Raw genomic sequence first — 24,316 nt, forward strand, 5'->3', positions numbered from 1 at the left:
AGATGGGTGGCCAATAAATAAATAAATAAATAAACGAAAACCTCTCATTATAGTGCAGAAATGTCTTAGTTCTCCAGAATTATTCAGATTATATATTCAGTAAAACTCCAGTGGGTTATAACTGTAAGAAGAAGTTTCAGGGAAAAGCCCTAAAATGCTGGTTGGTGTAGCTTGTATCATATTAAGCTGGAATGTGTGGAGGTGGTATACAGCCTTAATTAAATGAGTGACTTCTAAGATTGCATAATTACTCCTGGATAGAGGGAATGGCAAGTCTTCCTTTAGCACTATACAATAAATACATTTGGTAGTTCAGATAAAAAAATCAATGAATTATTATCTTATGCAAAGCTTGGCAGATCAGAACATTTTGATATAAAGGAAATCTGTGATGGATTTCTTCTCCGTTCCTATCTCTAATACTGGAACAATCTAAAGAGACAAACAGATTTCCCTACACAGCCTTAAATAAATACTGATAAAAAGTATTTGTGAAAGCCACACAGGTCAAGATATTTGGGGAAGGAGAAAGGAAATGGCATTACTGTTGTTTATGAGAATGGCCAGAACAAATTATGGACAGGTGTAGAAATACAATCCCTTATAATCACATTGGAACCCTGAACGGAATCCTTGAGCAATGTGCTGGGGAAAAAAACAACTTAATATCCATAAAGCCTGAGGTTGCAGTGAGTTCTGTGTTGATCCAGCAAGTCAGTCTATTATTTAAGAAACCAGCTGTTTAGCTGTTTACTACCAACCTTATTTGTAATAGTTATCAAATTCAGAAAACTAATGGGTAGGGATTTATTTAGAACATAACCTTGACCAATGCTTTGCATGAATGAAAAAAAGGCATTCAAAGGGATTTCATATGATGTAAGGAATTCCTCTTTATATCTGTCCACATTACTTCAGCATAACAAATCAGAAAATACTGAACTCCATAACCAGCAATGCTTAATATAGCAAACCTACACAATGTGGGATAAATGTAGAATATTTCCATTGGTTTCTTTAGCCATTGCCAAACAAACCTAGAGAATTTATCTGTACCCTTGCATTATTGCAAGTCTTGGTATTATCCCACACATCCCTTTTGCGTCTTGCAGTTCTTGTACCTCAAAGCAAGTACAGTAAAGGCTACGTGGTCGTCAAGTGCAAGAAATTTTAAAATGCTACAATAGAATCAAAGCAATATACCGTAGAACAGCTCGCTATGCCTTTCCTATATAGGTCCATAGGAACTTAGTAGCAAGTAAGAGCTGACAGATGGGCTTCAGTGAAATAAAATAGCAAAATTCCTACATTGCAAATGAATTGTGTTTTGCAATGTTACAGAAAAGGAAAGAGTTGCAATATTGTGTGGGGAGGGCATAGGAAAGCAAGGAGAGCCATGTCCAGAACCGAAAGGATGACTGCCCTTTGGGAAATGTAAGGCTGAATGGAGCATAGGTTTCATTGACTAAATGGGATTCTATCTCAGGACTCTAAAACCAGTGAGGGTGAACCTATGACATGTAGTCAAAGGTGACACATCACCACTTTTCGGGTGGCACGCCAGTGTTCACCAAGACTCGACAATAACTATTCTCAAAAGCACTCCCCATTCTCACACAACTTTTGGAGACTGCAGGGGCCATGTGAGAAACAGATGTCTTCTCATGCAGCTTCTGAAAGTCGCACAAGAGAACTTGCTCTCATGCAGCCTCCAGGGCCTCCAAAAATTTCACGAAAACAAGGCATGTTTTGGCATGGCTTTTAGAGGCTGCAGAGGCTGCAAAAGAACATCCTCCAAAGCCGCTTCAAGGACAAAGGTCTTGTGTGACCTTGAGCAGCCTTAGCTAGGCTGCAGGGGACCTGTCAACAGAAAGAGTGTTGTGATTCAGGGTCAGCCTGTGGGTTCGGCAGTTGGGTCGGATGACTCGGATGACTCAGATGAGGGGGAGGAGGGGGGTGTTGAAGAAGAACTTGCTGATGATGGCTTGGAGGCTCCGCAGAGCCCCCAGCCAGGCCCCTCTTACTTGGTGGAGACCCAGCTGTGTGAGCCCGACAGTGTGGATGAAGATGACCCACAGCTGGCCCTGTTCAAGGACGCCCGACGCAGGAGGCAGTCAAGTAGGAGCAAGCAGAGAAAGGCTGTGGGACTTCTCGGAAGGAGGCAAAGAGAGGCCACGCCCTGAACTCTTATAAAGGGAGTGTTTGGGGGAGGGCTGGTTTGCTGAAAGCAACCGCTCCGATAGAGGATCAAAGCTCCGGTATCTTGTTTCATGTTTTGTTGTTTGTTTGTGTAATAAATTTGGCAGACGTATTCCAGCCTCTGCCGTTTGTACAGGGGTTGCCTTTCTGCAAGGCCGGTAGCAGGCTGGTACAGAACAAAGAGAACACTACTTGATGGTAAGTGGTGTGAGACAGATCTTGGAAAACATTGAACTGCAGGGGCAATTACACTGTCCCCCAAGATTTGCACACCTTGGGAAACAGCATGAGGGCCTTTCTGAGTGGCAAGGGTGACACTAACTTTGAAGTCAAAGCCCAAGCCTCGATTTTAGGCTAGCTTCAGCACAGCCATCAAGTGCCGCTGTCCACGGTGATTAGATGGGAAGAAGAAAGAGAGAGAGAGAGAGAGATGCCAACATAGGCATTTTCTGAATTTCTGACACACCCAAAAGGTTTGCCATCACTGCTCTAAAACAAACCACAGCCACCTCCTAAAAGCTTAGAATGAAATGGCTGCACAGGACAGCGACCAGCTGCTGGAGAGGAAGGCCTTTCTGAACCCTGCAGCCAATGGAGCTGAGGCTGCTGTTAGAATTGGAACAAGGTTTTTGGAGACCGTCCACTCTGAAGGGCATAAGACAGCTCAGGTTAGGAAACAGCTGGTTTGAATTGAAGCTGGACATCAAAGGAATGGGGTGAAACGGGAAATCGTGCGGGTGCATTTACAAAGGGGCAGAAGTGAGAGGATGACGTCTTCTCATCTTATTCTCAGAAACCAGTGGGTGGCCTGTACAGGTCATGGGCTAAGGAGAAAGTGAAATCTCTATGCTCTCTCACTCACAAGATTTTTTTAAAAAAAGGATAAAGTACTATATATGGCACTCTAGGATCTTAAAGAAATGCTTCAATAGAAAGGTTTTTGAAGAATTTAAAAGCAGAGATGACCTATGCCCTATGGAAAGCTGCAAAGAACCAACACTGGATGGAGCCAATAGAGGAACTGGCACCTTGGTTTGGCAAAAGTGGGAAGTATGGAAATTGTTGAGTAGACTGTGCATGGGTACAATAAGATCCAGAGACACTCTGAACAAATGGGTTATCCAGTGGCTTCTGCCCTTTGCGATTGTGATAACATGCAGACAACACATATGTAGAGTTAAAACAATTAATCAATGGAACAACTTGCCTCCAGAAGCAGTGAATGCTCCAACACTGGAAGTTTTTAAGAAGAGACTGGACAGCGGTTTGTCTGAAATGGTATAAAAAACAAGAAAAAAGTTAAGGAAATGATCGGTCCCTTAGTGGGGGAAAGTGGCAAGAAGGTGACAAGCAACAGGGAGAAAGCAGAACTATTTAACTCATTTTTTGCATCTGTCTTTACACAAAGGGAAAAAACAGTCCAACCTACCAAACCCAGTGCCATAAAAAACAGAATAGAAACGCAAGTTAAGATAGGCAAGAAAATGGTAAGTGAACACCTGTCCAGCCTAGACGAGTTCAAATCACCAGGACCAGATGGATTATATACCCCAAAGTTCTCAAGGAACTGGCAGACGTGATCTCAGAACCACTGAAGATCCTGGAGCACTGGGAAACTACCAGAAGACTAGAAGAGAGCTGATTGTGTGGGTATAGGCAAATATGCTGAGTGGTTTGCCCATCCTTTGTTTGGGATATGGCAATACTTGTTTTTGCCTGGGCTGTCTCTGCTCCCCAACTGAACTGTTGGCCCACAAGCATTTGCTCCAAGCCAACTTGCCCGTGATGATGAAATTGAATTCCCATTTCTGTTTTAAAGGAAGGAAGTTGAGCTTGAATTATCTGATTGCCAAACATATGTCAGACCTGTAATTTTCCCAGCTCTAGGACTTCAGAAAAGGGCTACTTCTTTTGTTAGAATGCCTTTTCTGAAAGTTCTCCCCTTTCTCTGCACCCAAATAGAAACAGCTCTATCCCAGCAATGTGTTGACTGATTTTTAAAACTGGTGTTTATCTAGCATCCTCCTGCCCACCAGATTTCCTCCATTTGCAATCCTCGGGATTCTTTCTCTGTCTCCTTTGACTGATTGAAGCTGCTGGATATGAGAAGCCAGGGATCCACCCTGTCACATGTTTGATGTTACAATTTGTGCAAATCGTTTTTTTGCAAAATTGCTCGGGCTAGCTGGCGGTAAGAAAACAGGAAGTTCACCACACTTAAGTTTCAAGTACTCAGTCTCCTCCTTGGATGCAAATCTTTGATGACCAAGAGTGCCTTGAACTAATGACCCAGCATTGAGATGTGCATCTTTAAAATTGTCTATGGTCTTTCAGTGGTTTAGGAGACAAGAAGTATGCAATACTGCCACATATATAGCACAGAAGCACGCTACCTTTTTATGCATTTTGAGCACAGGTTGTAAAGCAATCATTAACTGTTACAGGGAGGAAGATTCAGGGTATTAGTCCTACTGCATGATCTCTGGAGAAAAAAAAATCAGTGGATCACTAGCCTGCCATGAAATGCATAGAGAAATGTTGTGAAACATTTCTTTGAAATGGAAGACCAAAACATTTCTTATTTAGAATCTATTATTATCAATCTGGCCTAGAAATGTTTATATGAACAGAAAAGTACCTTTGTATATCATTTTTTTGGTGAGGCTATCAGTTGTGAGTTCACAACCAAATTGAAGTGAAAGCAGAGGAAAACTTTGTTTACCAATAGTGACATAGTCACATGCTGAATGTGATCTTATTAATCCTATCAAAGAATATGACCATGTGCATATGCTGCCAGTGTGTTTTCTTCACACTGTTGTTATGGCACAACTATGTCATAATATTAAGTTCTCTATTAACAGAAGTATTCATTAATTTATGTTCTTACCAGTGTTTAAGGTCCTCACCAAGAAGATATTCCTCCCATGGGTAAGATTAGCAATGTGATTCATTGATATAACTATTGACTCCATGTTAACCCAGGCATATTTAAACATATTTTAAATAAGAACTTCCATGGGAGAGCAAATTACTGGTCCCTGCAATTGATAGTCATGCCTCCAGCAATGGCCTATATACTTAATTCAGCAGCAGCAGATGCCTCCTTACCAATTTTGAAGAACTGCTTGCAGAAAATAAATACATTTTGGAACATTGTTCTGGTCAGATCTTACTTTTATTTGGGTCTTACATGGTTACTGTAGCAGCATCTATCTCACTCACCCATACACAAGCACACTTCCTCTAACATGGCCATGAGAAGAACTTAAGAAATTTTGGCTTTAGTAACTTGTATTATCTGAATTCAGTAAACAATTGAATATTGTTTCCTCCACCCCAGATGAAATCCACCCCTCCTAATTGTTGTACCTCAGCGTTGTCAGGATACTGCCCACTAATTTTTCAGAATCAGAAATATTCATATTCTGTATTCAATAGACTTCCTCAAAAGGGTCATCAGTTATATCAATGAAGGAGAGTTATCAGTTATATGTCTGCTTTTAAGCAATTGCTGGCTGGGATGAATCAGACTGAGATGGGGACAATGTACTCACCTGGTCCTCTCCTGGCTGATACTCAGATTCTTAATATTGTTTGAAAAGCAGTTCTAGACCATATCAGGTCTTATGTATGGAGTGAAATGGATTCTGATCTGCCTTTCTTTTGATTTGTATTTTCATGCAAGGATCTTTGGCTCATAATCTTTTTAAGCTTCAGTATTGAGAGAAATTATACAGAGCATACTGTTTCTCTTCTTCAGTAATATTGGTATATTCAACATTTTCTCCACTGAGTCTTGTGTTAGTAGATTCACAGAAACATTGCTTTGCAGGTCCAATCTTAACAATTTGATTTAAAAATTATTAAGATACTACATAGAATCTTTAAAAAAAACCACTCTCAAAATAATATGTTCTGGATTTTAAAATATTCTCACAAGGAAATGTACTAAAAATGAACTATGAACTTCATTCCTCTTCTGAAGCTTAATTTATACTGTATCATCGTATGGGCTGAAATATGCCATCCATATGTTCACCTAAAAGAGCAAACATAATTCTGAGGATATTTTCTTTTTCTCTTTCTTTTTCTTATTTTGTTTCTCCATTCCACATTTGAGTGAATTCCCTATTCTGCTCCTTAGGGCTATCCCTGAAAAACAGGAAACGCATCACTTTGCTTATCCAATCTTTGGAAGGATGCAGGGCCTTTTCTGTAGCAGCTTCCTTATTATGGAGCTTTCTCCCCAATGTGGTTAGGCTTGCTTCCTCTTTTCATCCTATAAATGGCTGGGGAAGGCATCGCTGTTCATTTGCTCTTTAATAGTATATTTATTTATGTACTGTATTAGTATGCCACCCATTCCCAAAGGCTCTGTAATAGTTAATTGCACTTTATGACTTCATTACTAGGCCCTAGTTTTAATGTGCAAAAACATTTGTAAACTATTTGCACATATATTGTTTATATTGTTCTTCATGTGACTATTGTCCAGAGTGTCTATGTGCAATAGAATAATGCAAAAAGATTCCAATAAATAGGATTGTTACGAGATGATTTCCGAGTGGGGTTTTTTTCCTTTTGACTGCCACAATAAGAAAACAGAAGATGGCTGATATATGCTGTCTTTCTGGGTTTGCTTCCATTAAAAAATGGATGTGATTTATTAAGACAGGAAATAAACTTATAAATGTGTACTATTCTGAACTCTACTCTGTTTGGGGAGGCTATATATTTTGGCTGAAACTGAAATGGATTACCAATGCTTAACATCTTTTACAAAGAACGGAATCTCCCCTAGAAACCTTTTGAAAAGTTATTAATGCTTCCCAATGAACAAATGTTTTGATTTATTATTATTAATTATTATTTCCCATATTCTAGGATAAGGGTTAAAAACATTGTGTATACTAATTAAACATTGGGCACAAATTAAGCCCCTCGAGTACATCATTTTCCCTTTTAATTTGTCCATTTTTTGAGGGGGAAAAAATCTGTGTTTCTTTTATTGCCACAATAGCTTCATGATGCCAAAGTACCATTGAATTATATAGAAATGATAATAAGTTTCCATTTTAAGGTTCCTCCCTTCCTATTCATTTATAATCAGTCTTTCCAAGACTAACATTTTGGTAAGAAAAAGCTTGTATTGCCCATTTTGCCAATAACTCTCAAATTATTTTGGATAAATTTGGAGCCAATCAATAGTAAAAACAAGCAAAATTATCATTTCAAAATATACAAACAAGTAAACAAGCAAATTACAAGTATCACAACAAAGAAAATAATTGAAAAGGAAAATAGTTTAAAAGGAACCAGTTTTTGATAGAGAACTACTAAAAGTGCCTGTCAACCTGCCAGTTTAAAAAAAAACCTGCTTGGAGGTTTTATATTTTTTTTCTTTTCAAATGTACAGTTGTATATCTTTCTTTATACATGTTAGTCCAAATATGTAAACATCACCATCATATTGTTGTTGATTCCAAATTGATTGGCATCTTGAGTTTGACACTGCTGCATACAAACTAATCTACCACAAATTCCTGTGTTTTTCCATGTATGAAAATAAACGTTATTTTTCAGGGGTATGCCCCCATTTTCCAGGATTCCAGCATAGGAACCTTGGATGGGGGGGCGGGGGAAACCTTGAAAAGGTTTAGATTTATCGGTTTTTCCTTCTTAAGTTAAAATTTTTCACTTGTTAAATAAGGATATTGCATAGAAGAAATAAGGTCAACTAAATAAGTAAATAACGACAGCCCAATGAGAGAACAGCAGACTCAGCTTTTCAACATTTAACTTTATGGTCTGACATATTTGCACCGAAACGACAAACTTCATTGTTGTTTTCATGTCTGTTTTATTCATTTATAAAATATACATATGCCATAATAAAAGCTCCCATTAAACCCCCCCCCAAATGGCTTATAAACAATAAAGTTTCGATGGGAAAAATCAATAAAACCCGTTCACAGCCAAAACAAAAGAGAAACTAGCGCTAAATCAAAAACGACGCACAGGGGGGGGGAAGGTTAAAATACATAAAACTTTATTAAAAGAGGGGAGGGGAGGGGGTGGTACAACATAACCAAATTATCTCCGGATCGCTACGATCTCCCCCCCCCCTCCCGTAACACTTTTGTTTCAAGCAGAATCGCCGGCTTTGGGGTTGAACGCTTTCGAGAGGTAGGCAAGAGGCTTGCCCGAAGAGGACGCCCTGCATTATTTTCAGGGTGTTGTGTCGTTTCGGTGCAAACGAGGGTGCTCAGGGGTGGAGATTCCGGTCAGCCTTGCCAAAACTATAAAAGGCCCCCCCTGCTGTCAGTCGCAGCCTCCCCAAAAGGCGCCACGAACCCCAACCTCGAGTCCTCCTCCACCACCTCCTCCTCCTTCCCGAGGTCGCAGCCCGGGCTCAGCCTCTGAAACGCAGAAGCCCCAGACGGACCGACGGGCGGAGATATGCAAATCATCTGGGCTCTGATAGGTGATTCCCCGGCTCTCCTCCCCCTTGGCTCGGCCCCTCGCGGCTAGCGTTTTATAAACAGGCGGCTCTGCCGCGAGGCACAACAAGAGTCCAAAGCGAGCTGCGGCGGCGGCGGCGGCCCGAAGCGGACAGGGCGGCGGCGAGAGTTTGACGAGGGCGGTGGGCTCTTTGCCGGGCCCCCTTTTTCTCTCGGGGCCGCTCTTGGCCTCCGCGGGGTCATAAGGCCATTCCTTTCCGACTTCAGCTACAGTGTTAGCTAAGTTTGGAAAGACCAAAGAGAGGGAAGCCGTTGCATCCTCCTGCACCCCTTTTTAGCCCCCCCTCCTTCCAGCGTTTCTTCTCTTTCTATATATCTCTCTCTCATATACTTCCACCCCTCTCTCTGTGTGTGTGTGTTGCCTCTGCGCTTGAAAGGGCTTGACAGCCGCCGCCACTGAGCAAGAAAACAAAACGGGGAGAGGTGACCGGGGATTGCCATGGCTCGGTCTGCAGCAGAACGACAGAACAGCCGAGGCTGTTGTGGTGAGTGCGCGGGGGCCAGCGGGCTGGGCTGGGCTTGAAGGAACGGCAGCGGTGCGGGGAAAGCCGTGCTGGAAGGGTTAAATGGAGCCTTGGTGGAGCAGTGGGCTAATGCAGGAGTCTCCAAACTTGGCCCTTTTATGACTTGTGGACTTCAACTCCCAGAATTCCTCAGCCAGCATGCCTGGCTGAGGAATTCTGGGAGTTGAAGTCCACAAGTCATAAAAGGGTCAAGTTTGAAGACCCCTGGTATGCCTCCTTAAGCAACACCAGCTGCCTGCAATTAGTGCAGGTTCGAGTCCCACCAGGCTCAAGGTTGACTCAGCCTTCCATCCTTCTGAGGTAGGTAAAATGAGGACCCAGGTTGTTGGGGGCAATAAGCTGACTTTGTAATAATGCCGCTTGGGGTGGGGGGCGCAAAAGCCCTAATAAGCAGGCATATACATAGAATGAAGGCTATTGCGAAGCACATTTGATTTGTGCTTAGATGGTAAGCCGCCCTGAGTCTTCGGAGAAGGGCGGGATATAAATGGGATTAAAATAAAATAAATAAAATAAAACGCCGGTGGACCCGCTGGGCGCGTCGCGCAGGGAAGGCGGCTTTTTTCCCCCCGGGCGCGAGTGGGGCTGGTGCGTGTGGAGGGGCGGGCAGGGCAAGCGGCCAGTCTGCAAAACAGAAAGAAAAAGAAAAAAAGAAGAAGAAAGAACGGGGAGGGGGAAGCACGATTCAAGCATCAAGTGGACCGTCGGGGGAAGAGAAGAGGGCTTTTCCTCTTTCTGTGAAGTTGATTCCAAGCATAAAGGAACCCCGCTTCTTTTTTTTAGAAACGGGGCTTAAATAATATTGGGGCACTGGAAAGGAAGGGGATGCTGCTAGAGGAATCCTCTTGTTGCTCTTTTGATAAAAGATGCTTCAGAGCAAGCCCTGACGAACTGTTTTTTAATTTTATTTTTATTTTAATCCCATTTATATCCCGCCCTTCTCCGAAGACTCAGGGCGGCTTACAATCTAAGCACAAATCAATGTGCTTAGCAGTAGCCTTCATTCTATGCATATGCCTGCTTATTAGGGCTTTCCCCCCCCCCAAGTTGTTATAAGTTATAAGTTGTTATAAGGCATGACGTTCGTGTCCAGGATGATATCAAATGAGAACTGCGGGTAGATTGGGCTATCTACAGGCTGTATGTATCATTTTTCTCAGGTTGCCATCCCCAAATGGGATGTTTTCTGCCAGAAAAATGGAGTTTATGCAGTTGCTTTTATGTCCTTTGGACAACTTTCTGATTAAAATTCTAACTGGTAGGTGAACCCAGTTATCCCTTCTGTATTTGATTGGAGAGCTGCCCTTCCAAGTGTATGCACAGCACCTATAAATAAAAACATATTTGTGATGAAGGATATTATGGACATGGAATGGGAGTAATAGAGATGATCATGGACCGCATAATATATTGACTAGGAAAAGGTATTTTAAGGCAGTTAATAAACTTACTAATTAAAGGCTGGCAAGTATTTCTTGAAATATTTACATTAATGAGTAACTGTCAAGTTACCTTAGTAGCAGAAGTAAAATAAATATTCATCACATTCAAATTAATTCTTTAAAAGAAGATTCTGAATAGTATGGTAATAACAAACACTTGCAGTCAATAATTTACTAGGCATCAACCTGTGTTCATTACAGTGCTTTGTTCTTTCCATCCTAGAATCCTGTATTAGCTATTTGACATCTGCAAAAGTCCTCCTGTACTTTGGACATGCCCTGTCCACTTGGGTAAGTGAAATAAAACCACAGGAATTTGCATTTGATTTGAGGATAGTTAATATGTATTACAATTACTTGGATACAAGTGCATTTATATTACTATATTATATTTAGCAAAAATACATCTGGTAAATTTTGCTCTGGCATAAATTACAAAATCACTCCTTTGGGATGCTACAGTCAGTAATACTACAATTAAGACTAGAGTTTGGACTTTCTAATTTATGGATAAAGCCCATGATTCACTGATTTTAAAGAACCTCATACAGTTGTTGTTGAAAGGTAGGTTCAGATCCAGCCATATTTAAGGATAGATATTTTGAAATTGGTGGACCTTAGCCTGATAATTATAAATTTGTTCCCTTGGTTTCAATATGTCTACTTAAAAAGTCACTGGCTGGACTCAACCTACTGTTTACAAAATAAAATGAACTTTGCATCTGATTTGAGGCATTTTTATTCTTTTGACAAGCTTCCATTTTTTTCAAGCAATGCTTGCAGCTCAATTATCAATGGATTTAACTCTTAGTAATTTTTGATATTCTATGGATACGAAGTTCAAGGTTTTGCATTGCAAATAGAAACTACTTCTAGAAATTAATTGTTCAAGAACTTGGATTTGCATCACAATTTAGAGAAAGCAGAACTTTTTTAAAAAAGCAAATAGAGTACATTGCATTTCCAAGCAAAATTTAAAACAGCAGTTGGTAATGTTTATGTTAGCTTAGCTACTGGTTTTAGTTATGTTAATTGTTATGAATTGTGACCTATTAATGTTTACCAATGTCTTATTTTCAGAATTTTAGAAGAGTGTTTGTGTTATGGTACACTGAAATATTCACTTTTCCTGCAGTGTTCTATATTTGAATTAAAAAATTGTTTATTTTTTCACTGCAGTAGTAAGAGTTTACATGAAAAAATATCTGATTCTCAACAGTTTGAAAAAAATATTTACTCAGTCTACTTTTATTCTGCCTTTCTACTTAAAAATATTCAAATAGAAACAACATTCAAAATATATCCTATATTTAAAATTATGATTAAAAGTATGTATGAAAGAGAGAGAGAGAAAAAGTATTAGGCTGATGAACCTGACACCTACATTTTGATGTAAACCTGGCTTGATTATAAAGTTACTAATTAGTGTAAGAATTTAATATAAAAGCATTGTATATACTCTACTATGACTGTTTAGCTCTCTGTCATGAATAGTAGTTCTTAATTTAAGATCATGACCATCCTCATTAAAATGTCCAAAAGATGTCTATCATTTTATCATCATAAAAATGTGTTTGATATGAAAATCAGTTTCTCACTGATTAAAATTAATAACTATAACAATAGTATGTTTGATTATTTCTTGATTTAATGAATTATATGACTAGCATTATGATCCAATAAGGAATTAAGCATTATTTATTTCACTGGATTGCTTTTGGGAATTTAGAATTATGGAATAATTTTAAATGGCTATGAGGTTTGTATGATGCCAGAATATACTTGTAAAATTTTCTGCATAATTCATTGATAGCTTAGACTCATATATTGTCTGCCTAAGTCATTCTTTCTTTAAGTAGAAAGTAAACAGGCAAATATAATAATATTGTCTGGCTAAATCATTTTTTCTTTCTTAAATAGAAAGCAAACAGGCAAATACTTTTGTAAAGTAGCTAACCTTTTATAACCATTCGTTAAATTAAGTTTATAAATACTGCAACTTCAGTAAATATCAGTATTGCTGATTTAGCTATTAACTTGGAAGTAAGAAACTCTTGCTAGAACTTCAAAAAAGCATGTTTACATCTTGAGTTAAAAACTGTGGCTTCCACTTCATGGCAAAGTCAAAAGTAATTACATTTTCAGAGCCCAATGAATCTGCTTCCTTATTAGACCAGTGGTAACTTCATTAAACTGTGGTCAGTTCATACTTTATACAAAAGCAAACTCAGAAGTGAAGAGTACATTCCAAAGAGTTGATGTTAACCATGATTTTCTAACAAACTTACCTCATCAACCTGTATACTGTATTCCTAACTTATGTTTGCCAGCAGACACTGAAATAATTTCAGGAGTGCACATAAAATAGATTGGGCCTATGTCATATGCTTTATAACACTTGGGTGGATTCCCAAAGAGGCATTTGTGGTGCAAACACACCTTGCCTTATTGTCAGAAGGTTTATGAGAGGCCAAGTGAAGGGTATTTCTAACCCAGCATTTCCTCAATGCTAGTTTTTGTCTTCCTCTAACCAGTGCTTTTTTTGTAAAATAAAAAGGTGCCAGAACTCACACATGTTATACAACCTGCCTTGCCTACCCTACAAAATTCCATCCAAAAAAGGTGCCGGAACTCCGTTCTGAGCGTTCTATGAGAAAAAAAGCCCTGCCTCTAACAATATATTTTTTAAAAATTGAATAGTTCCACAGATACGTCAGATTAATAATGCCCTCGTTGTTGTCAGATTGTTTCTTTCTTCTATGATTGCTTGCATTCAGGCATTTATATAGGAGCAACTATATATTGTTAGTTACCTGGTTTTTTGTTGTTGCTAACAAAAGGGGACAAATATGTGCAAAGAATGGAGATAATGCATGCACACATATCAGATAGGCTGCTAAAATATGAGCATTGCAAAAGAAATGGTCATTAGAGATATCAGCTGTCCAGTCTTGTTTGTTTGTTTTCGGTTCTTCCAATGATTTGACTAGGTATTGAGTTAACGGGGATCAGAATTGGTAATTCCTGTATTTTTCATGGACAGAACAATGGAATGCTAATTGTTTGTAGCAGAGTTACTTATTATTAGGACTTGTAAGAAAACACAAACACAAAAGTTGACAAGAACAACTGACACCGCCCCAAGTTCTTCTGTGAGTGAGATGGGCAATCTTTAAATTCGATGAATAAATACATAATAATTCCTACCAGTCTAGACGTTAAGAGATTTTTCACTCTGCTAGCGATAATGTTGTATTTTATGAGGCAATATGTAGGTCTTAAGAGAGTCTTTTCCAGGTATTTTGAGAGTCACAATTTCCAGTGGTCATGCAATCCAAAGATATTAATGTTATAATTGTAGGTTTGGTTGAAGGTTATTTGTTGTTTTCAGTGCAGAGAAAGCTTACAATACAGCAAATACAAAAAGAGTAAATATAAATAACAAAAATTATATAAAAACCATCTCTCACACACTGAAAGCTTGTCAGAAGTAGGTAGATTTATTGTGAAACAATGAAAGGAAAACAAGATCTTACCTAGCAACGTACCACTACTAAAAAAGCACGCCCCCATTCAATTTGAATGTATTTCATTGATGGTACCGTATTAGCAATGACCTCCCTGTGTAGATGTTGATATTAATTAGTATATTTTATATATATCTTAGAGTGTCTTGTCCAAGCATACCTCTTAGCAGTACAATATGGACACAGTATTGTTGGTAGTTCTAGTTTATGTACATCCTGAGTTGCTAGATGCATCTTATATATAATGGACTTCTTAGAACTTGGAAAAGAGAATGATAGTTTTTAAAGTATTCCCTGGGATAGAACATCTGTACAGTCCACCTGTATTAGCGAATTAAATAGCAATTTCCTTACTGCTTCAGGAAGCAGCCTGCTAGGGGAATCAAAGAGTCCCCAGCAAAAATAAAGTTAATAACTGGGGTGCTAAAGTCCATGTATCTTGTTCTCAAGATTCTGTAACCTATCCCTTTTTTCCCTTTTAATGAATCCAATTATTAAGACTATATGAGAATCTAGCCATTTTGGATAAGAGTGGCTCTTAGAGGCCTGAAAATGTAATATATACATATTTAAGTGATATATCATGTGTTTTGCTATTTTATTGCTATTTACTTTGAATGTTACATATAACACCTTGCAGTCTGCCCAAAGTTTTCTACTTACAGTGTTTGCAGATTTAAAAAGCAATGAATAATTTAACATATTGTATTCATTCTAGGGGGACCGTATGTGGCATTTTGCAGTGGCTGTCTTCCTGGTTGAATTATATGGAAACAGTTTGCTCCTAACCGCTGTTTATGGATTGGTTGTGGCAGCTTCAGTTCTTGTTTTAGGTGCCATTATTGGAGACTGGGTAGACAAGAATTCAAGGCTCAAAGGTTAGTAGTGTCATACTTTGTGACTGAAGGATGTTTGCATGGAATAAGGGGAAACTAAATCACAAAAAAAGCATGGAATTTGCTGAAGCAATTGTGTCATTGCCAGGTTTTTAATTACAGCATGCTTACTTTAAAGTACAGTATGCCCATTTGGCTGATTGCACCTAATTAAGCTTGAAAAACTTTACCAGACTTATTGACCATCCTAAAATAGAATCCTCAGCTGCATAGCACAACCTAGTCATAGATTTCCATAAGGTTTCAAAGTTGGTTGATTTTGGAAGGCTCTGAAAAGTCTACAGAAAAGCCAGTTACATGGAAGATCATATGAAAGCCATGGGCTAGACTGATAGATTAAACAAACATAAGGGAGCAAACCATTTTTTGTATTGCCGCCAAGAAGAGCCTTGGTGGAGCAGTGGGCTAATGCCTCCTTAAGTAACACCAGCTGCCTGCAATTAGTGCAGGTTCAAGTCCCACCAGGCTCAAGGTTGACTTCCATCCTGAGGTAGGTAAAATGAGGACCCAGATTGTTGGGGGCAATAAGCTGACTTTGTAAAATGCCACTTGGGGCCCCCGAAAGCCCTAATAAGCAGGCATATACATAGAATGAAGGCTACTGCTAAGCACATTGATTTGTGCTTCTTAGATTGTAAGCCGCCCTGAGTCTTCGGAGAAGGGCGGGATATAAATGGGATTAAAAAAAAGAAAAGAAAAGTTAATGGTCATGTTCATCAAGCACCAGGTATCAAGTTTGACTTAAAAGAAATTTTATATCTTTACTCTTTAATGCAAAATTAAAAGGTCACATCCCCACTTCAGAAAAAAAAACATTGGTTTTTCTGTTAACATTGATGTAAAGGATTGCACAATAAGTATCTCATTCAGAATGGCTATGAAAATAACAAATAGACTGCCCAGTCATATCTGTGTTTACTTATTCTTTAAGAATTACAAGCTTCACTGGGACTTATTCCATAATGAGGCATGACTATAGGACCTGCAACTACTTTAGAATAGTAATTTGAACTGTTTATTAAAAATGCACAGTAGGGACGCTACCTAATACTTCAGTGTCTTCCATAATTATGTTATGTGCTCTTCAGAATTAATGTTTAAGTTATTAATATGACTTAAATCTTGTCTAAGTATTTGACTAAATACTTCACAAATAATTAGTGTACACAAAGCTCATTTTGAATAATGAATGTCCATTAGATGTAAATATCAACTACTCAAGCTGGGTGTTTCCTCCTTGGTACTAGCGTTAGCAATTTGAAAACAATGCTTTCACATCAAGAAGGGACCGTCCATTGTCTAATGCTGTTTAAGCACTAATGCAAAGGTGAATGTCTCACTTTCTTTTACTTGTTAAGACCATATTTAGGACATTGCCCTAAAAATGTTGTCTTGAGAACAGGTGTAAACATCTTGATTTAATAATAGACTGAAATATTTCCTATTTTAAATATTGACATTGTGTGCTCTTTCTTTTTTCCTAAACAGTAGCCCAAATGTCCTTAATTGTGCAGAATGCATCCGTCATTTTGTGTGGCATCCTTCTGATGATCGTTTTCCTGTTTAAAACGCAGCTTATAAATTTGTATCAAGGATGGCTTCTTGTAAGTACACAGAACTTAAAAACATTTATAAGCATATACAAAGTACTTTGCTATTAGCTGTTTTTTGAAAAATATATTAATGTTTTGTAGTCAGCTTCAAGCTTTAGGTAGGTTTTTGATCAGCTTTAACCTTTAGTGTGTGATAATTGTCAATACCTATACAGTCAACTCCATTTACTCCAGTAAAGCCAGATCAGTTTGCCTTCACAAGTTTGCGTTAGCGCATCATGAGTATTGATTGCAAAGAACTACTGACTGCAAATGGAGATACACTGATTCTTAAAAAGAGTGAGAGATCAGGACTGGAGAAATTTCAGACAGCTAAAGTGTTTTCTATCATGGTAGCTAGTGGTCATTTTTGCAGCCAGCCAGCCTTAAGCAGAAGGATTATATCAAGCTATGATATGACTTATGATAACTGTTCTTTGTTTACTAAACTTTGTTCATAACTGTTCTTTGTTGACTAAATTTTGCATATTACCATGGTTCATAAACCACAATTAGCTGTATCTTTGATAGGTTCACTATATAATAATTACAGGGGTTGAATCCAGAGAATTATCCATGGGAAGAAGGAGCAGGTTCTGGATTTCCTGTCTTCCTTTGTCCCAGCCAGCCCCCCCCCCAAAAAAACCTCACATATCTAGAATTATAGTTACAGGGTCATAGGGATAGAAAGCATGGCTAGGAGAGTTCCAAGGAAGAAGAAAACAGAGAGGTCTCTGATTTTCTTCAAATGTATTTCATCCTCCCAAATGAAAACAAGGTCTTTAGATCCTGGAGATGTTTTTGGAGAGAGCTTTGGGGCTATGGGTTAAGGAAAGAGTAGGGAGATCAGTTTATGTCTGCTCCCTATATAGCCAAATATCTTGAGATGTAAAATTCATGCAAAAATCAGCAGTTCAGGTGGGGATGTTGATTTAAATAGTGGGGGGAAGGCCTGTACTTGCTTTCTTTTTCCATAAACAAGTTCTTTCCATTCCCATAGACCTTGTGCTATATTCTAGTCATCTCAATAGCAAACATTGCAAATTTGGCCAGTACAGCCACAGGAATCACCATACAGAGGGACTGGGTTGTTGTTGTTGCTGGCGACAATAGAAGCACATTAGCAGGTAAGGTATATTTGTTTACCTTATTTTATTCTGCATGACCAGGTTTAAAAAAAAGTGAATTTAACATATTTTGCTGAACCCATTGTGAGAACATGAGTTTAGATTTTTTCTTTTTAGTTCTTCTTTTTCTAGTTGCTTGGATAAAGCAACAGATCAGAGAATTACCTAATTTGTATGAACAAGTAGTCAACTAAATCGATTATAGTTTTATCAAGATTTAGCAAACAAATTGTAATACTCCTTAAAATACTACTTTGTCACTTCTTTGTCAAAACAATATTGTTTACATGGTAAGGAAAGAATTATTCAACAATTCATCGAGTCAGTCAATCAATTTATGTATTGCCATTTCTGAGCCTGCCTTTCATCATGTAGGTGTGGCACAGAAAAGAGAGTTATTTTGTGTGACATTGTCAAGTAACTAACTTCCACATTGGCTTATAGATATGAATGCTACCATACGAAGGATTGACCAGTTGACCAACATCTTGGCTCCCTTGGCCGTGGGACAAATCATGACTTTTGGATCACCAGTGATAGGGTGTGGATTCATTTCTGGCTGGAACTTGATTTCCATGTGTATAGAATATATGCTGCTCTTCAAAGTGTACAAGAAGACGCCTGCTTTGGCTCACAAGGCTGGTCCAAAGGGTGAAGAGTCAGAACTGAAGCAGCTCAATGTGCAAAAAGGTAACAGGATTTCAGAAGTTGTCTTTGATCAAATACCAGCGATCTTTTGCATACTTTCTTGTCATTTTACGTTAGGCTGAGTTAATTATTCATTCTGTTCCCTTATAATTCTTTATATAGCATACTTTTAAAAATCCATTCCATTCCATTGGAAAAGCCAATTAAGACAATGGCACACCTGCTGCTGAAGCACTTGATGCTAAGGGTTTATTTGACATACCCAAAGCCCTAAGTCAGAAGAGCAGACGTGAGGAAAGAGAAGCATTTGGTGCTTTCCTCCATTCTTTGTCTGTCTAATGGAGTGGGGCGGAAACCTTTCCCACTATGCAATGGGAACCAGTTTTTACATGACAGTCAATGGTTTATAACCTGGCTCCGACTGAGGACGGAGCTCTAAAGTTCCTTGCCCAATAGCAGGTCTGTTGTTCATTGGTGCAAATTGGTTTGTTTGAATGGGCAATCCTTATCTGCTGCTTCTTTCTGCAGATGGTGAACCGAAAGGTACTGAAGGAGTCCAGCTAATTCACAAGAAAGAGAACGCTGTTTCTGAGCCTGAACAGGAAAATATTAGCTGTCTTTCTCGCATGACCGAGCCCTTCAGTACATTCCGTGACGGATGGGTTTCCTACTATAACCAGTCAGTGTTCCTTGCAGGTCTGGCCCTGGCGTTCCTTTACATGACCGTCCTTGGCTTTGACTGCATTACTACTGGCTATGCATACACTCAGGGACTGAGTGGCTCCACTTTAAGCATATTAATGGGGGCCTCTGCCTTAACTGGAATCATGGGAACAGTGGCCTTCACTTGGCTACGTAACAAATGTGGGTTAATTCGCACAGGCATCATCTCTGGAATAGCCCAGCTGTCTTCTCTTGTTTTGTGCGTGATCTCAGTGTTCACACCAGGAAGTCCTTTGGATCTCGCTGTTTCCCCATTTGCTGACATCAGTGCTAGGTTGTTTGAAAGCAGTCCATTACCCACCCTGGCGCCTGATGGTGATCTCTTTGAAACAACTTTTACCACTGAAATGCCTGCTTTGGTCAATGCAACGTCTTCTGATCCAGGATTAGCTCCCAGCCCGGTGTCTCTCATCTCTGTTAGCCTTCTGTTCGCGGGAGTCATTGCAGCAAGAGTTGGTACGTATATTCCTGTATGAAATACTCATCTTAGAAGACTAATCTATACTTCTGTAGCAGTTGTGGAATCTTTCGTCAATCATATATTAAATTTTAGATTTTCAGTTTGGTCTCTAGATACAGTTGGATTACAGTTTGTGATGTTTTAGATTGCAACTCTTAGAATTTCTAGGCAGCTGAGCATTCCAGGACTTGCTTCCCACTCCCAACACAATTGAAGAAGATTTTATTGATAAAAAGCTTTTAACACCATGTTCTTTTGCACAGGCATTCAGAAGCAAGTCTTGTCACATGGAGTGGGAAAAATTAAGCATGGGTTTAGGTGGCCTAAAAGGTCTTATTCTTATAAACAAATGCAAGATAAGTAAAATGGACTAAAAATTATAAATCTCAGTGGTGCAGAAATAGCGCCATCCTAGTTGCTGGGTGTATACAAGTGTAGCCTGCATTGCAGAAAGAAGAGCATAGGAAGTGGTTATCTATTTCCATATCCCAGCCTTTTTTTCCAATCAGCAGAACTCTTCTCATTAGAAGACCAGAGCAGAGTTTTCCCATTGTATATTTACAAAATGCAATGGCAAGACTCTTAAATGAAAAGAAGAGGATTTGTTTTGAAGAGTAGAGATCTGTGCTTAATAAACAAGTATTCTTCTCTTTCTCCTGCCCCCCACTTCAGCTGGAATTAAACACTCTTTCCTTTTGTTTGCATTGAATAGGCCTGTGGTCTTTTGACCTGACAGTCACACAGCTGCTTCAGGAAAATGTGATAGAGTCCGAACGAGGTATCATAAATGGTGTCCAGAACTCCATGAATTATCTTCTGGATCTACTGCATTTCATCATGGTTATTCTGGCTCCTAACCCTGAAGCTTTTGGACTTTTGGTACTCATTTCTGTTTCCTTCGTCGCAATGGGTCATATCATGTACTTCCGTTTTGCCCATAAAAGCTTGGGGAGGAACTTCATTCTTTGCTGTACTCCTGAGCTAAAGTCAGTTGCCAATGAGCCCCCAAATTCTGATGAATCCAATGCATAGAGAGGATTTTGGCTCCTCCAGGTGTTTTTTCCAGTCCAAATTGACTGACATGTTTTATTATGGGTCAGAAGCATTTGGCACCTTCTAAAATGGTGTTCCTTTCCAACACGACTTACCTTGTTTTACTTTGCCCTTGGGCACATAACCAGGTATGGATTTTTACCAGGTGCAAGAGATACACTTATTTATTTAAGAGGACATTTCCTCAGGAGTTAAAGTTTAATTTTTTTAAAAAAAAAAGCAGTTGACTAGAGGGATATAATATTGATTCTTTTCAAATACACAATTGCTATTGATTGGACTGGGCCGGAGATTAAAAAATAAAAATATGCTCTTATATTTAATATGATTAGCAGGTGTTACTTTTCTTATGTGGCATAGATGTGTAGGTTTTTTCTCTTTTTTAAAGAAATAGATGTGAAGAAAACATTATGCAAATCAATGACAGCAAAGTTTATTGATAAAGTTCTCAAATGTGCCTTTTTAACAAACAAACAAGACCTCTCTGTGAAGTTACTTCTCGTTCAGTTTTGGAGAAACATCTGGGTTATTTTAGTATATTATGTATAAGAAATAATGCAAAATATTAGAGAATATGTATGTAGCACTTTATAGGAGGCAAGATTAACCTAGCATAAACCGAAGCTATTTATATAATATATTATAGCATTGTAAATCATAAGGGGGAAGGATTTTTGGTTTTATAAATTTTCAATAACATATTTACTAAGCCTTGGTTTCATAGTATTAAAGGCCAAATATATGAAGTGTGAGAACTAGGTTGTGTGTATGTGTGTTAATGAAAGAGAGTGCAAGAGAAAAGAAACATGCAATTATTTAAATTATTTAAAACACCTAAGCTGCAAATTGCAACCACTTATTTTACAATAGGCCTCCCGCCCCTAATACCTTGAAGAAATCAAGAATACGCCACGAGCAACTTCTTTGTATAAAATCCATTTCAAATGAATAGGAATTGACAAAAAAATGCAATTTGCTTCCTAGATGAACAATATGAGACATTATGTATGAATTTTGTGTGTATTCCTATCTTACGTATGTCAGTAATTTGGAGAAGAAATAAGCTGTAGCATGAGTGTAACTTGTGAACTCATGATTAATAGTTTAATCATGATTAAAGTGAAAGCTTGTCCCTGATCATAGATCTATATCTGCAGAAGCAACTTGCATCCAGAAGGATGCATAGAAGTATTTGTACTGTCAAACAGCTTCTTGGCAGCGCTGATGTTGGCAACTCCAAATGTATGTTGAGGCAAAAGTTTGGCGAAGACTGACAGTGGTGCATATCTTCTATTCAGTGGCAGGATTAGTGTAGTTCTACTGTGCTAATCGAAGGGACGCGGTGGCTCAGTGGGTTAGGACGCTGAGCTTGTCGATCGGAAGGTCGGCAGTTTGGCGGGTCGAATCCCGAATGCCGTGTAGCAGAGTGAGCGCCTGTTACTCGTCCCAGCTTCTGCCCACCTAGCAGTTCGAAAGCACGTAAAAATGCAAGTAGAAAAATAGGGACCACTACGGTGGGAAGGTAACACCGTTCCGTGCGCCTTTGGCGTCTAGTCATGCCGGCCACATGACCACGGAGATGTCCTCGGACAAGCGCTGGCCCTTCGGCTATGAAACGGAGATGAGCACCGGCCCCTAGAGTCGGAAATGACTAGCACACATGTGCGGGGGAACCTTTACCTTTACTTACTGTGCTAATCAGCCAGCATGGTTTGCACTCGGAAGAAGGATCAGCATGCAGAGCTCTGTTTCACTTACACTGGTGAATTGGGGCACATCTGTATAGTTTTAATGTTTTACAGAGCTGATACCTTTTTTAAAAAGTACATTTTATACCCTAGCTTACTAAAAATGCTATTTTAAATAAGTTGCAATTTGTTTGGGAGTTGTGTGTGTGTGTTTTAAAAAAACTTGTTGATGTAAAAGCAAATTGATTATCAGTGACCGACAATGCCATCTATGTATGAATTGCTTTTGGAGACATTTTATGGTATGCAGAAATGAGTACAATGCTTCTTACAGTAAGTTTCATGCACTTTGGGGGAAATTGCAGTAATAATGCTACAAGCACTTTGCTTTCAAATAGAGTTGAATCCTCTCACTCTACTCTGGAGTTTTGCTAAATGTAATTTTCAACTTCTGTTGTTAAATATTTGTAAAATATTTGTATGCATAAATATAAACTATTTTTCACATTTTTGCCTTTTCTTCATTTGGGTAATATATTTTGCACACAATACAGTTAATCCCGTATCTGAAATTAAGTGGCAATTCACAAGACCTGTGTTTAGAATTTTCTCTAGAAGTCTTAAACTGAAACTGAATTTTATACACAGATAAAATGGAGATATGATTGCTTCTAGCATAATGAATTGTAGACAAGTCTTGGATTGATTTGAGAGAATTATAGTAGCAGTTTGAAAGCAAACAAAAATCCCATATACTGAATGTTATAATTCATTATTGCATATATTTAATATAGTGTCAACGCAATACTGTTTTCAATGTCATTACAAAATTGTATTTAGTCCAATTTTAAACTTCCTTGATAAATAACTCAAAAGGATAAATACATAGTTACTTCCTTGGATCAAAACATACTTGGATTGGACACTGAGTGGCTAATGTTTTGTCTTTTTAAGGGGGATTGTAATATCCCAGCATTTCTATGATGATGATGAGTGGAGAAGAAACATATAATCTGAAAACATATTGTTTGGGAGACATATCTATTTTTATAGCATGCCTACTAAAATTGACCAGTAAAATGTATTTTAAGGAAAAGAATAATAGGAAAACAACACTATTACCTATTTTATTTATAGAATTTATATCTTACCTTTTTATTTTATACCAGTGGTCTCTGACCTCTGAAAATAAAATTTGTCCATCAGAAAAGACAATATGAGTTTGGCTGGCCTCAGCAAGGAAGGAATAATTTGTATTGACCAAAAAGGACACATAATCTTTCCCACTTAATTTGTAACTTACAATCAAATGACAAGAGTTAGCATTGTGATGTTTGGACAACTTTGTCTCTTCTGCAAAATTATGTCTGAAAATTTGTGGAGATCAACACATCTCTTAAGAGCTTAGCTGAAATACCACAATCCCATGTAAGACTTCATGAGACTTTGATACTCTCACCCAAGACATGGATTGCAGGTTTTCTTACCTCCTAGGTCATTGTGCAAAATTGTGCCATGGGGGCCTGAAAATGTTAACTAATTATTAAGCAAATTCAAAGCTCGGTGAGCATTAGTGTGTGAATGAGGAGGTACAAATGAATGTGTTAGTTCTGCTTCCCTTTTTACGTTAAAAAATATTTTAAATCAAGCTTCTCTCCTGCTGACAGATACTCTTGGCAATTTTTGGTTTGCTAATGCCACCTTCAAGAGTACCACAATGAAGACCCTCTACCTGTAAAAAATTCTTCATCAGATTAAGATTTGAAATCATATTGGGGGAATCTATTGCAGACAATTGCCCCATATATGAAGATTATGAATATGAAAGAAAAAGTGATTGCATGCCTTAAGGCATCCTCCTCGCTAGAGCTCATGTGCCCCTAAAGATGCCCAAAGAGGGCTTAAAAATGGTC

The 24,316-nt window shown here is 38.6% G+C and overlaps 1 protein-coding gene and 1 long non-coding RNA gene across 2 annotated transcripts in view; one reads left to right on the forward strand and one right to left on the reverse strand.

The window, feature by feature from the left end:
* Window positions 1–9,011: 9,011 nt before the first annotated feature.
* Window positions 9,012–22,912, forward strand: SLC40A1 (solute carrier family 40 member 1). Its single transcript, XM_081314103.1, has 8 exons — window positions 9,012–9,208; window positions 10,913–10,980; window positions 14,935–15,094; window positions 16,601–16,716; window positions 17,705–17,831; window positions 18,276–18,521; window positions 19,008–19,658; window positions 20,375–22,912. Exons 1-8 carry the CDS (start codon window positions 9,163–9,165, stop codon window positions 20,692–20,694), a joined length of 1,734 nt encoding a protein of 577 aa, XP_081170229.1. The 5' UTR covers window positions 9,012–9,162; the 3' UTR covers window positions 20,695–22,912.
* LOC308659947 overlaps window positions 9,151–24,316 on the reverse strand; it is a 40,300-nt gene continuing 25,134 nt past the window's right edge. The window contains exon 3 of the long non-coding RNA XR_014024650.1: window positions 9,151–10,573. This is a non-coding gene — a long non-coding RNA (uncharacterized lncRNA). The remainder of the gene's footprint in view (window positions 10,574–24,316) is intronic.

Source organism: Vipera berus (assembly GCF_964194415.1).
Source record: "Vipera berus genome assembly, chromosome: 1".
NCBI classification, from domain to species: Eukaryota; Metazoa; Chordata; class Lepidosauria; order Squamata; family Viperidae; genus Vipera; species Vipera berus.